The sequence below is a fragment of the Notechis scutatus genome, chromosome Z (genome assembly GCF_049901735.1).
Source record: "Notechis scutatus isolate UNSWTSFEM ecotype Mainland chromosome Z, rNotScu1.2, whole genome shotgun sequence".
Lineage (NCBI taxonomy): Eukaryota > Metazoa > Chordata > Lepidosauria > Squamata > Elapidae > Notechis > Notechis scutatus.
The window spans coordinates 62,006,017-62,021,343 of NC_142025.1; the positions used below are offsets into that span (position 1 = coordinate 62,006,017).

General features: G+C 37.7%; 1 protein-coding gene across 50 annotated transcripts in view; it reads right to left on the bottom strand.

Moving 5' to 3' along the window:
- The window catches only part of LRRFIP2 (LRR binding FLII interacting protein 2), a 96,449-nt gene that overhangs the window by 21,494 nt on the left and 59,628 nt on the right, over positions 1 to 15,327 (bottom strand). For 41 of the 50 annotated variants that reach the window (XM_026679523.2, XM_026679522.2, XM_026679521.2 and 38 more), the window contains 4 exons: positions 5,405 to 5,449; positions 4,623 to 4,730; positions 2,656 to 2,727; positions 98 to 268 (listed from right to left, as the gene is read on the bottom strand). In XM_026679523.2, coding sequence (XP_026535308.1) covers positions 98 to 268; positions 2,656 to 2,727; positions 4,623 to 4,730; positions 5,405 to 5,449 — 396 coding nt within the window. The remainder of the gene's footprint in view (positions 1 to 97; positions 269 to 2,655; positions 2,728 to 4,622; positions 4,731 to 5,404; positions 5,450 to 15,327) is intronic. The other 9 variants (XM_087948046.1, XM_087948045.1, XM_087948043.1 and 6 more) reach the window with 1 other exon arrangement.

Below are 15,327 nucleotides of genomic sequence, written 5' to 3' on the forward strand. Positions count from 1 at the left end.
TTCAAGTACCAATATGCCTAAGTACACACACACATATTTTAATATTCTGCTATTTAAAATCTACATTCTGCATATAATAAATTATAAACTTAAGTACCTTACTCTTTTCTTCATTTTCCCTGTAGTATTCTGCTAATTGCTCTTCTCTTTCCTCAACGACATCTTTTAGAGTATCCACTTGATAGATTAAATTGTTTTTTTCATTATCAAGTTGGGCATTAGAAACCATGGCCTTCTTGTATTTCTCTTCAACTTCAGCAAGTGACTCCTAGAAACATTTTATTCCTTTATTTATTAAGCATTATTTAAATAGAAGCACACAGAATGTTCCATACTTAACCATGTTATCTTTCTAAATTAAGTCTGTTTAAGTGTGAAAGTCAATGAAATTTAAATACGCATCTGGACATTTAAGAAATTGATTTTATTATTTTTTTGCAAATGCCAGAAATTTAAGCAAGTTATCTATAATAGTTCTAGAAGACAGTTATTTTAGCTTCATGTAGCAAAAAGAATTACCAGGTAATTTTTATCTTAATGTATAATCATCATTGTATAATCACAGCATAATTTTTCATAAACTGAAGTCTAAGAAAAACACATTTCTCTCTTTAATTTTCTCCAAGCTTCACAGTTATCACTAAGATTATAGTTAAGAAATGACTTTAATCCAATAAGAAATTACATTAGTCATATCAAGTTCAACAAGAGATATTTTTGAACAGTAATGTAACTTTATAATTAGGAAGCAAAGTTATATATAAATTTGCAGATACAGACACACACACATAGACACACAAAATAAATACTATCCCTTGTTGACTAAATCTATACCTGAATGGTTTGAGAGTAGTAGATTAAAAATGAATCATGAACCCCCTCAAAAAATATTGCCTTTTGCACACTGCAATTTAAAAGAAAAAATGTTTAAATATCTATAAAAAGGATTTACAGAGTCAGACAGAAAAGAGCTTTATAAGGGAGGATTAAAAAAATCATGAAAAACAGAGGACTTCAATGACAATGTATCCTGAAGATTTAATATCAGCTCCAGTTTAGGGATGATATGCTTTCAAATACTAGTTTCAGGACAACACTGATAGGAAGATATCACCAACAAAATAGTAGAATGAGATGGTTCTTGGTCAAAACCAGCAGAGCTCTTCTTATGAGTAATTTGAATAAGAAAGTTTTAAGCACAAGTGAAAAGAATTTTTACTCCCCATTCATTGAGAAAGGATCAATGAAGAGACAGAATTGATGAAAAAGCAAGTCACAGTTTTATGTACAGCATCCTTTAGATTCTAATATTTAGAAATATTAGGAAGTGCCTTGGATGTTAAATAGATAGCATTCAGATAATATTTAATATACTGTGCTCATATCTATAGCCAATAATTCTATAAACAAAGATTGGCATTTGGCCTTGGAGTCAGATACATAAATATAAGCCCAATTTTGCACTTACTTTCTAAATGATGTATTATTTGGTATGTATTTCATTTATTTTTTCTTTATGCATGTGACTTAAAGCATTAATAAAAATTATCTAGTGGTTTATTACTTCACTTCAGAACAGAACTCTAATTTTAATTTCACTATCAATCTCTAGCAGAGTAGTTTCTAATTATTAGTTTTATAATATTTTATTTGGCAATGTAGGTTTTCATGTAAAAAGAAAAAGAAAATGTTAAATTATTCAAATTATTGAAAGGAAATTACATTATACAATATTAAGTACTTCAATTATCCTACTTCAGAAAATCTATGCAATGACTTAATTCTTGGAGAAGGCTCTAATGCTGGGAAAGATGGAAAGAGAAGGACATACAGGAGCAATGTGAATGGACACAGTTACAATGACAATAAATGCACCATTAGAAGACATGAGTTTAGAAATAGAACATTATGAAGAAAATCTATTTATGTGGTCCCTAAGAATTGACACCAACATGATAGAACAATCTTAGTATTTGATAGCACAATCTATTACTACTATTATTTATACAACATTAGTTAAATAACATTCAGCAAACTGTCTTTCACATTTGATGCTACTGAAGTAAAAGGTAATATACACTAGTAACTACCATATTTTTCAGAGTATAAGAAGCACCGGACTATAAGATGCACCTTGGTTTAGAGGAGAAAAACAAGAAACAGTTTTTTGCCTCTGCAGGTCCCATTTTTGCCCTCCCCAACATCCAGAAGCACTCTACAAGCCAAAAATGCATCTATTTTTGGTCTCCCAAAGCCTCCATGCATCCTATTTTTGATCTCCCTGGCATCCAGAAGCACTCTGCAGGCCAAAAAAGGGCAAAAACGGGAGCCATGGAGGCCTCCTAAGAGTACTTCTAAATGCTGGGGAGGGCACAAATGGAATGCGTGGAGGCTCTGAGAGGCCAAAAATGAGCCTGTATTCACTGTATAAGATGCACAGACATTTCCACCCACTTTTGGGGGGAGAAAAAGCATGTCTTATACTCTGAAAAATACAGTATATGTACAAAACCAATTGTCCAACTTACCTGTTAGACACATACTTAATAAAAAGAATAATTAGTATATTAGTAAAGCTCTGTTAATGAAATGTGTAAAAATGCCATTACCAAATTATTACCATAATGAGTACATGCTTGGGAGAAACCCTAATACCTTTAGTTCTTTAAGTCCCTGCATATATCTCCCCTCTACATCTTGTATCTGGTCCTTAAGATCATAGATATCCTGCAGGACATAGGAATGAACCATTGCATGAGAACAGCATAAAGATTGATTATATAATTGTATGATTTAAAAATCAGGTGATATGACGTATGTTTTACCTAACACATTACAGATTAAATTAAATTAATGATATACCCTTGATACCTGAAGATGACATAAATAAATTTAAGTCTGTATTTCTTATGAAGTCTATGTACATTTAAAATACAAAATCTCTGAGAATACCAGTTTCAAACATAAACTGTTCATAATCTTGTTTTGAATGCAAATCTGAAAAGATGCATAACGACATTTGCAAACTAAAACATTATTAACAGCAGAGTTCTAAATGCTGGTAGTCCTGTTCAAAGTTGCTCCTAACCTAAAACAGAAGACTACAAATCAGATTCAAAGTTCTAATGCGTGAGCCTCCTCTGCAGTGTCGTAACTGTACTTCAATTGCTCAGCAACAGAGCCACTTTTATGACCATTTAAAGCATCCCATAGTCTATCCCCTCATTTTTTCTCACTTTTGCCAAAAACTGCACTTATTTCTAGTTTTTGGTACAATTTAGCCCATCAGGAACCACTGCTTCACTTAATAACTATGACATTTACTTAATGATTACAAAAGAAAGGTTATAAAATCAGGTTGGTCCATTGGTGGGATTAAAAAGTTCTGTGGACCGGTTCTGTGGACATGGCTTGGTGGGCATGACTGCAGGGGTGAGATCGTGCGACTCGCACAATCATGAGCATGCCAAATGCGCGCTTTGCACATGCGTTAAAACATTAAAAACTAAGCTACTAAGCCTCTCAGCTGTTTAGCACAGCAATCCACTCTGCCGCGCCAAACAGCTGAGAGGTTTAAAAGGATCTAGGAACAGGATGGGCAGGTGGGCCCAACTGCAGAGCATCGGAGAGACTCAGAGCAAACTGGTTCTCTGCCAGCTGATCTTTGGCACTACTGGTATGTCCGAACCGGGCCAAACTGGTAGAATACCACCATTTTAAAACCATTGTGACATATGACTGTCAAGAACTATAGAATTTCAGAACTATGCTAAACTATATTACACTTTTAGTAAAGTTCTGCTTTCTTCTTATAGTAAGATTAATAGACCAGTTAATACAAGAAAAAAACTAGAGTGAATCTATCTGATTAAGAAACAATTATTTACAAAATACAGTCCACTGATTTTAAAATTTGGAAAAAGTAAATACATTTATATAGTCACAAGAGTAACTAGAAGCAAAGGAATCTATGTTATATAGCCTTCATTGTTCAGTATAATTATATATTATTGTTATTTCAATATTTATAGAATCCCATAGGAGTAAGCTGGTAAATTATGGCATAGATAAACATAAATAAATCATTTTTAAAAGTGATAAGGTATTCCCTCATTTAAGTTTATGATAAATAAATGTAGCTACATTACATTCAAACTATTTCATGTTAATTAATTATTCAGCTTTAAAATGTATTTCTAAACACATTTAACCAACCTCACTGGTTTTAGTGAGATTTGTTGACTTTTAAGCATTTAGAATACAGTTGAAAAAAGTTATGATGATGAATCTTGATTGGATGAATTTTTCAACCTAATACAATTTTGCAATCCGTATTCTAAAGTAATGTTGATCTGCATCATTCCCCAATAATCAATGTAACTTTCATACATAAATTCCATTAGAAATTCCATTTATTCCATCCAGGAAATAAATGTTTCAAATCTAATCCTCAAAATTAATATTTCTCTTTCCTTTCTTCCTCCTTCCTTCCTTCCCTCCCTTCCTTCCATATTGCAAATATACAATTATCCTTCTTAACTAGTCTATGACTGTAATAACAATTTGATTTATACAAATATATAAGAATTTTCTTTTACTGTTAACCAATAAAATTTTCTCACCCGCAATTCACTTAACGAGGTATCAGGATCAACTAGGCTGCTTGTATCTCCGCTTCCTCGTCTAGAAGAATTTTCACTTAAAGGAGTTGCTGAATTGCGAGATGATGGCTAAAGAGGACAATTGTTTTAAATTTCCTTTATATTTTAATAGTTTTCTTAGCTAAATATCAATCCAAAAAGAATATTTTAATTTTGAAAAAAAATTTCTTATATAGACTATTGTAATGTTAAATGAATTTACTGAATTGCATCAGGAAATGTTAAACTATGTCTTCTCCATTCAATCTACGTAATGATTTGTTATTTTTTCAGATTTCATTCCACAGTTTACTATACAAATTATTCAGCAAGGGTTCTTCACAAATTACATTAGCCCAGATGAAGCAACTCTGAGTATTAAAAGTGATTATTTCAATAACTTATCTGGTGGTTCTGAAAACTCATTCTGGTCCATCAGACCTCTAAGCAGAAATTGTATTTGGGCATTTGCATACAAATTACCCAATTGGGAACAGCTTTTGCAAAGTTTGAAGCCACTTTGGTGCTTCTAAAACAGGTGTTTAATTTATGCTAATTAATTTTGCAAAATATTTTGCACAGGTTTAGTTGCATACATCATAACCCAAATTATTCTACTTGTAAAGATGTAAAGAAATAATGAAGACAACTGCTGATACACAGGAAGACTGATCTTTTCTGCATTCTGAGGACCTGAAGGATATATTTTGAGTGGCATTGTAACTGTACTGATAATTTGACATCCAATCTGTTCAATAACTCACCCTTGTATATACATCAGAATATGGTTTGTCAGTCTTCTCTTCAAGCTGAAAAATATTTTAAAAATTAAATGTTTTAAATTAATTTCAACTATATATTTGAGCTGAAAAGATTAGTTTTTGCATAAACCTAGATTACCATAAATATTCATTTCCTTCTTTTTTCTAATATACTATCTTACACAAAGGGTCTCTAAATATAGGCTCATTAAGTCTTTTAATTATACAAAAATATTGCATTGATATCTGCCCACTTCAAATGATATGTTAATTTAGTAGAAATATCAGTATTTTTGTTAGACTGAAATACATTAACTTCTACTTCTGTGCAAAATATATTTGTATTCAACATTTGAAATTGTACAATGTGATTTAATTGATAAACAAAATCTCTTTAGTGGCACACACAATTTTTCATTAAATTCATAATGCTTATATTTGAATATCTATAATTCACTTTCACATATGTGTCCATGGCTGTAGAATTATAATATACTTTTTAGCAATATTCCTTCCTTAATTATTTTTAAATAAAATCTAAATATTTTGAATTGTAATCATCAAAAATTTTGAGAAATATTTCATTATTTATAGTCCACTTTTTCCACAAAGTCAAGATAGTTATTTCCTAATGAATGGTTTCTAGTAGTATTCTTGTGTGATGGAAAAAATATTTTTTTTTGGCAGGGGGGTGGGATTTGTTTTATCATAGAAAATAAAAAACAGGTATAATTTCTTAAAATATGAAAATCAGAAGCAGTGTACTAGAAAACTATATTATGTAATACAACATAATGATGTATTACAAAATTTCATGTAAAAACAAAAGCTTCCTAAAAAATAAAGGATTACATTGCATATTTGTTACCAGGTACATTTCACAAGCAACACATTATCACATACGAGTTTATCAATGTTAACCAGTGTATTTTGTATCAGATAACCCAAGAATTCTCAGTGTATGTTGAGACTTCTCAATAGAGGAACAAACAACTTTATGGGGGGAAGAATTGTTTTAAACTGGACTAGATTAGATTAGATTAATAGAAATATTCAGCGAGATTGAGTGTGACATCCTATCTCCCCACCGTGAGACAGACTGCGCCATAGAAATCATTCCTGGGGCAAAACAACCAAAACCCAAAATGTATGCCATGATGCCCTGGGAAATGCAAGAAATGCACAAATATATAGACAAAAACTTAGGAAGAGGGTTCACTGAACCAGCCAAACCACAGGTTACAGCCCCAGTCCTGTTCAAAGAAAAAAAAGATGGAACTATGAGATTATGGATTTTAGAGCGATCAAATAACTGTGCATACACAATCTATACCCCCTCCCGCTCATGAAGGACATGCTATCCCACCTGACCAAAGGAAAGGTCCTTAGCAAATTAGATCTCAGAGAAGCATACTATCAAGTGCGCATCAGGGAGGGGAATGAATGGAAAACAGCATTCAACTGCACCCTAGGGAGCATCCAATTCAAAGTCATGCCTTTTGGACTACAGGGGGCCGAGGTGGTGTTCATGCAGTTAATAAACAAGGTGCTACACGAACATCTTTGTAAGGGGGTTCTTGTCTACTTAGACAACATTGTCATTTACACTGAGATGATGTACAACCACATATCCCTAGTCCACCAAGTACTGGAAAAACTTCTAGCAGCAAGCCTGTATGTCAAGCTGTCGAAATGCGAATTTCACTGATCACAATTGGACTACCTGGGCTACCGAGTCTCTAATGAGGTCATAGAGATGTACCCAGCCAAAGTACAAGCCGTTCTGGGCTGGGAGCCCCCTTGTACCCACATACAGCTACAAAGCTTCTTGGAATTTGCAAAGTTCTAGCGACAATTCATCCCCTCCTTGGCAAGGATTGCCAAACCCATGATGGACCTCCTAAAGATAGGGAGTCCAGGAACAAAACCCCACCTGGGACAACCCCTACAGTGGGAACTAACCTGCCAAAAAGCATCTGAAACACTGAAAGAACTGCTTGCAAAAGAACCAGTACTGAAGCATTCTGACCCCGAACAACTCTTCGTCATTCAAGCAAATGCCAGTGACGTGACAGTGGCAGCAGTGTTACTCCAAAGAAACAAACAAGGAAGCCTACAGCCCTGTGCCTATACCTCCCGCAAGATCATGGACACAGAAAGACGATGGGCTGCATGGGAAAAAGAGGCTTTCGCAATGAGATGGGCACAGCAAACCTGGTGCCACCTGCTGGAAGGGGGGCAAAGATCATTCGAAGACTGGACTGACCGTAAAAACCTGGAAGCCCTTAGGACCCCATGAAAACTATCACCCAAACAAGTCCGAAGGGCTCAATACTTCAACCAATTCGATTTCATGCTAAAACACACCCTGGGGTGGGGGGGACTTTCTGGCTGACGCCCTCTCCTGCATGCCCCAGTACAAATGTGAAAGGGAGGAGGCCCTAAGCGCCATCATCTCCCCTACCCAAATAGCTGCCCAAGTAACCACCAGAAGACAATGCCGTGATCAGCAAGACCAACCCGCAGACGACCTAACTATGAAACTCAAAACCAAACTGCTAGCAGACCCCTGGTTCCAGGACAATCAACACACCTTGACAAAAAGGGATAACCTGGTGTGGAAGGGGACAAAACTCTACATTCCAGAATCCCCATGCACCCCTAGTTCTTCAGATGAGCCCACGACGCTAAACTGGCAGGCCATTTTGGGTTCTTAAAGACTTTATACTTGGCTTGGAGGCAGTTCTGGTGGCCTGGTATAAAGAAAGACGTGGACAGTTATGTGAAAAGTTGCACCATCTGCACCGCAATTAAAAAACAAACAGGAAACCCCCTAGACTACTACAAACGGTAGTGGAGCCGATGAGGCCATGGGAGGAGATTGTAATGGACTTCATAGTGGAGTTGCCAAAAAGTGGAGGAAACACAGTGATCTGGACTGTAATGGGCATATTTTCCAAACAGGAGCATTTCATACCTTGCAGCAGACTACCCATAGCTCGCCAGTTAGCCAAGCTGTTCCTGAAGTACATCTACCGCCTGCATGGAGTACCATGGAGAATTATCTCAGATAGAGGGGTCCAATTCACGGCTTAATTTTGGATGGAGTTCCTGCGGTCTATTGGGTTGTTCCAGGGTCTTAGCTTGGCCTTTCATCCAAGCACCAATGGGGGGGGCAGAGAGATTGAATGCCATGGTAGAGCAGTATCTGAGGTGCTACGTGAATTATCAGCAGTCCAATTGGGTGGACCTCCTGCCTTTCACGGAGGTCACGTACAATAATGGCTGTTCACAGTAGCATGGGACTAACTCCCTTCAAGAAAGTGAGCGGCATGGACTTCATCCCAATGCCTGAGTATCCAAGGGACCCCCCCTCCTCAGTCAGCCTGACCGATTGGATGTCAACACTGAAAGCAACTTGGGAGAATGTCAAAAAAGCACTGGCAAAAGTGGCACAGACCTATAAGAGACAGGCAGACAAACACCGAGCCCCACAACGACCATTCCAGTTGGGGGAGAAGGTCTATCTCTCCATCAAATATCTGAGGTTAACACTCCCTAGCAAGAAATTGGGGGCAAAGTTCATGGGACCACTTCCCATAATAAAGATCATCAACCCAGTCATGGTGCAATTGAAGTTGCCCCGATTGTTAGGGAAAATATACCCAGTATTCCATAGAAGCCTATTAAAACCCGTGGTCGGATCAACACTGAGGCCCCTACCTCGTGAGCCCCCAGACCCCGTGGTCATAGGTCAAACCCATTATGACGTGCAGTGAATCCTCGATTCGAGGTGGCACAGGAAACAACTCCAATATTTAATCAAGTGGAAGGGCTACCCCTAATCAGAGGCATCATGGGTAAAGAGTAGGAATGTCCAAGCCGATCACCTTGTAGCAAGGTTCCATGCAGAAAATCCAACCAAGCCTGGGGGTGGTGGTTCGTGAGCATAAGCTTCCATATCTGCAATCAATTTGTTTTTGTGTGTGCTGTACAGGTCACCTTCAAGAAGTGAGGGGACCCGAATGTCAACTCATAAAACATTTTGTATGCACATTTTATAGTTGTCAACAGAAAGAAGGGAGGGAGTTTCAAAGAGCAGGCAACAGTGTGGAATCAAAAGTACATTCCATTCATATTTTCTTCAGAGACTGATTAGATGACTGAAGCTTCTGCTGCACAAAAATTTAATCGGAGAGCATAACTCTTGGCTATGGACGTGTTTCGTTGGATGAGGAGTGGGGGGAGGGGAAGTAGGATCAAGGGTGACAGTGAATTACGTGTCTCAGAGTTGGCTCCACCCAGGCTAATCCCAGAATGTAAATTTCTAATAAATCCTTTTTAGTTTTGGGAGTGTGGCTCGAGGCTCATGATTTAATTGGAGTAACTGCCGGAATCCTGACACAAAGCACGAATGCTGTCAAAACCACTGAGGGCATTGATTCTGGGATTTGCTCCTCATTTTGCCTGGATATACCTACAATTAGCAATTGTTGTGCCACAAATTTCAAGATGCCTGTAGTATACAAATAAAACAATTATAGAACTATATTTCTTAATTGTCCAAACATATGGACCCCCTTGGTTTTACTCATGGGTGTAGGATTTCAAAATGTCTAGTTTTTAGGGAGCTATAGTATCTATGAGTTTAAAAATTACTCAAGTAAATTGTATGTGAAACATTTACCATGATAAAGTATATTTTTAACCAACTATACATAGTAGTTTATAGTAAAATCAATTACAGCATCACACAGAATGTCACCCTGAATAATTCATTCCTCATCATTTATCTGTTTGGACCTTATGGAAAATAGAATGAAAGGATTATGTCATCAAACAAGAAACAAAATCTGTTGATAGTTTGTCCTTATAACATTTGGCATAATGATACCTTGAAAACAACTATTATTTATACATCTGTATGCAAACAATTTGCTAGTTGGTGCTTTGTATTTTTAAAAAGCTTGACAAATACTCAGTAGAAACCTACAAATTCAGGGAGTCAGAAAAAATGATACTCTTAAAATACTTTTTGATATTCTAATGTAGAGGCAGGAACCAGAACCAAGAACCCAAAAAGGAATTCATGTACAATTTTCTCCCTCAAAACGCTTTTATTTTGTTAAATAAATTAATATTAAAATAATTATATTTTAACAAATTCAAGAAATTTTTCTACATTTGCAAATTGGAACATACTAAGATGAAGAAATAAATGCTATATTCCAATTTTCATGTAATCAAACCCTACTTGGACTGGTGGCTTTGTTTCTTCCTTTTTTAATTTCCTTATTCATCAGAAACATTTCTGGGTCAGACTGCATTAAAAATATTAACAGCCAATTTTCATTGTGAAAGATTACATTTCCAAAAATGGACAATCTTCATCAGATATTAATTAGGCTATTCTGAAGTGACAGTTGAACATCCATACAATGTATATGTCTATATATAGTACAATCTTCTCATATTATTATGTTTGCCTTAGAAACTATTTGCAGTAACAGGTCAATAATAAGTTATATTTCCAAAAAATAGATAGATAGCATAGTATGTCCAAAATATCCACAAAAGCCACAATTTTACTTGAAATGAAAACTATACTGAAGTCAGAAATACAATTATACTTATACAGAAATACAATTTGGAAGCATACTCCAAAAAAAGAATAGTATCAGAAAAAATATTAGAACTTAATTAATACTTAATGTTAAAAGTAGCTGTCAACAAAATAAAATATAAAATTCATTGATTCTTGTCAGTGTATTTAAATAGAATCCATTAGTAGTCTCTCAAACTACTCTTTCTCACTGATTCATAAACACACAATCACAATTATACAATAATTCACAAAGAGACAAAAAACCGGAAAAAGTGGCAGTTTTAAAAATTAATGGCTACCACCTGAAAGCAAATAAAAAAAGGAAACAAGCCCATAGTGTATACAAAATGATTAGTAATGTTGAAGAATTCATGAATATGCTACTTCAAACCTATTTATTATAAATAAGGGCTTAATTTTGTTAGAAATAACAAAAAATCAAAAATAAAATGTAGGTGAAGAGAATAGTATAATATAGCATTAAGAAGACAGTTGCTCTATAGACATTTGCTATCTTGATTTAATCCTGCTGTAAATATATTTTCTAATACATTTACAAACATTGCCCTAACTTTATTTAATCAGTTGAAGATTTTGTTTTTCAAAGCATGTGCTTAAGTTTACCAGACTTTTACTTTGCATAGGTGAATATGTTAGAGATGCATATAATCATTATGTTGTTCTAAGAAGATGTGCTGAATGTAATATTAATATGTAACAAGTGTGTGTTAGGAATAGATATTTCTTTGTTCTCAGACCGTTAGAAAGAGGCCCTGCTGAAGGGACATTCCTTAATGCCAAGTAAGATAAGAAAAAGCCATGTTGTTAAAATATGTGATGTGTCATTGGGATGTGTTGAAGGAAATGATGTTGTCTCCATAAGGCATTTCGGATTAGCTGTGTTCAGTCACTGGATCGATATAGGAAGGGCATGGGGGACGTCAGGATAGAAAAACTATAAAATGTAATGTATTGAAATCTTAAGATGTGGTTCTTAGCTCAAACCTCATGTTGAGATAAGCTAAGATCCTACCACTCTTTGCAAACAGCTTTTAAACTTTTGTCTGCTTTGATTTCAGCTTACAAATAAAATCTCTGTGTTTTCACCGATCCAAGTTTTTGTTATTTGGAGTCATTTAATTTTAATTAAAATTTAGATAAAAATTTGAAAATTAAGATCAAGGCATCAACACAAAGCTAAAAGATCAAAATTATTTGTACAGATACTCCCAAAACAATATGTTATTCATTGTGTTCATTATACATACACATCCATCATTCCAATCTCTTACTTGGTAAGAACCATTATTCAAGCATAGAAAAAGAGCAGAGAACAACAGAACAAAGAATTAAAGGTATGAGGTAAGAAAAAGAAAAGGAAATGCATTTAAAAAGGGACATATGGCTTTTCAAGAAAAAAGTTTCACATAAAATAAATATTATTCAAATAATCAAATTCAATTCAAAGCCTTCTAAGCACTACTGATAGGGCTGGGAGTGGATGGTTGAGGGTTATAAAGCCTCTGCTTCTCAATTTTTTAGAATAATTATTTGAAATTGAATTATCATACAAGTAGGACATTTTCTGACCTACATCTCTTTGTCATTTTTTGTATCCTTCAAACCAACCTCACTCCAAACAGATCCATATATATATTTTCTTGGTTCTTTAAAGTTCTCACCTCAACTGCATTTTTCTTCTCTCCCTTTTTCTGTTTGTTTCTCTTGATATACTCAATTCTCACTTTTATATAATCAAGTAGCCAGAAGTACTCAAGGGTGGGATTCAAATTTTGCAACAACCGTTCTGTGGGCATGGCTTGTTGGTCACATGACTGGGTGGGTGTGGCTTGGTGATCACATGACTGAATGGGCGTGACTTGGTGGCCATGTGAGTAGCACACCAAATACAAGTGGTCCTCGCTTAATGGCCGGTTGCTTAGCAAGTGTTCTAATTTATGACTATCCCCAGAGCTAGTTGACCTGTTCTGGAGTTTTGACAGACAGACAAGACAGACAGACAGACAGGCAGGCAGGCAGGCAGACAGCCACACACACACACACACACAGACCCTTCCTTCTAACCCTGCTATTCTTTGATTCTGTAAGGATCTCCTGCTGGAGCAGAGGGTTGGACTAGATGACCTCCGAGATTCCTTGCAGGCCAGCACTAGATTGCTGTGCTGCTTCAAAGTCTTCTGAAGCCAGGGTTTATGTCCTTCCTTCCTCTCCTTTTTTTCTCTCTCCCTCCCTCCCTCCTTCCATGTATTTATCTATCCATCCACATATCTCATTTATTTTCTCTTCTCTCCCTCTTTCTTACTTTCTCTTTCTTTCTGCCCCTTCCTTCCATCCCCCTTTCTTTTCACTTCCTTTCTCTCTTCCTTTTTCTTTCTTTCTTTCCCTTTTCTTTCTTGTATCTTCCTTCTCTCTTTCTCTCTCACTTTCTTTCTCTCCCCCTTTCCTTCTTTCTCTCTTTCTGTATTCCTCTCTTTCTCTCCCCCCTCCATCTCTCCCTCCTCTCTCTTTCTGTCCCTTTCTCTTTCCCTCTCTCCTTCTAAATCTAGGAAGCCCGCCTGAAAACACACACACACACACACACACACACACACACACACACAGGGGTGGGATTCTTCTAGTTTGGCCCTGTTCTATTGTACTCTGTCTATCAGAGAATAAGCCTGCAGGCAGGGACTGTGCTTTTTAATCTTTGTGCAGGGTCTTCAAAAAAAATACATGCAATCAACAGAAATGAGGCAGCTTAGAAACAAGAGGATGCTCAGAGCAAACCCAGTTCTATAGTATCATAGAATAAGTACAGCCCAGAAGAAAGGCAATAGCAGGCAGGCAGGCAGGCAGGCAGGCAGGCAGGAAGGCAGGAAGGAAGGAAGGAAGGAAGGAAGGAAGGAAGGAAGGAAGGAAGGAAGGAAGGAAAGAAAGAAAGAAAGAAAGAAAGAAAGAAAGAAAGAAAGAAAGAAAGAAAGAAAGAAATAAATCACCCTACTGAGGGCTGCAGAATCATGCAGCCTTTAACGTTTCAGATTGGTGACCCTTCCTAGACCCAGCTGGTGCTTCTTACTGTATCTACAGTACACAGGCATGATATTCCCCTCTGAAAAAAAAATCTGAAAAGTAGCCAGGGATGCAGGGGTTACATAAGCACCCGCCGCGGTCCGCGCAGCGCCCCGGTGGGAATTAAATTGCCAATGCCCCCTTTAAGCTTTAGCAGAGTAAAGTAATCAAAAGTGATTTTTCAAGGTGAGTCTGCATGATAGTTTTATTATTTGACAAAAAATAATAATAAAAAGCACCATGAGAATGCTCTCCGGCAAAGGATTTCACATTTAAAAAATAAAACAAACAAACAAAAACAACAAACAAACCCTGCTTAACAGACAGAAAAACAGCCACAATGCTTCATCTCTAATTGGACTTTTTCTTTGTTCCCTTTCCTTTGATCAGCATTGCTTCTCTATGCTTCTTTCTAGCTAGTTGAGCTGATAGCATAACTTTGAGTCTGGCCTGTCTTTTGGCTAGTTGTCTTCCTCTTCAGTTCCAGATTGGCCCTCTTTGCTGCAAGATTGGACCTCCAGAGGTTTTTCTTTAAAGCCCCTTCTCGATTCATGGAGGACCGTGGGGTTGCTCTGATGCACATCGGTTTCCCCTACCGGCGGGTCCTCCTTTCGTGCGGAGGGCTGCGGGGAAGGCGCTCGCCCGAGAGGATCTCTCCCTCTCTCTCCCTGCAAGGTCAACGTCTGCGCTGCAGAGGAGAGGGCAGGAGGTTCCTCCTGCTTGCTGAGAGGTGAGGAAGCCGCGGCTCGCCTGGCGAGATTTGGGAACGAGGGGCAGGAGGAGGCACGCACACACCCACGGCTCACTTTCCCAGCTCTGCCCAGCCCTCGTGGCTCTGGCGCGGCTCCGGCGGGCAGCGAGCGCCTCCCGCCAGACCCTCCGCTCATCCTGCCAGGGCCGCGCCAGAGCCGCGAGGGCTGGGCAGAGCTGGAAAAGTGAGCCGCGGGTGTGTGCGTGCTTCCTCCTGCCCCTCGTTCCCAAATCTCGCCGGGTGAGCCGCGGCTTCCTCACCTCTCAGCAAGCAGGAGGAACCTCCTGCCTCTCCTCCGCAGCGCAGACGTTGACCTTGCAGGGAGAGAGGGAGAGATCCTCTCGGGCGAGCGCTTCCCCGCAGCCCTCCGCACGAAAGGAGCACCCGCCGGTAGGGGAAACCGAGCCGCGGAGGCGGGAAGGACAGGCTGGCGGGCGCTAACCTCACTCTTTCTCCCCACGTCGGGCTAAGGGTGGTTTCCGCTGCGAGCGGCTCAGA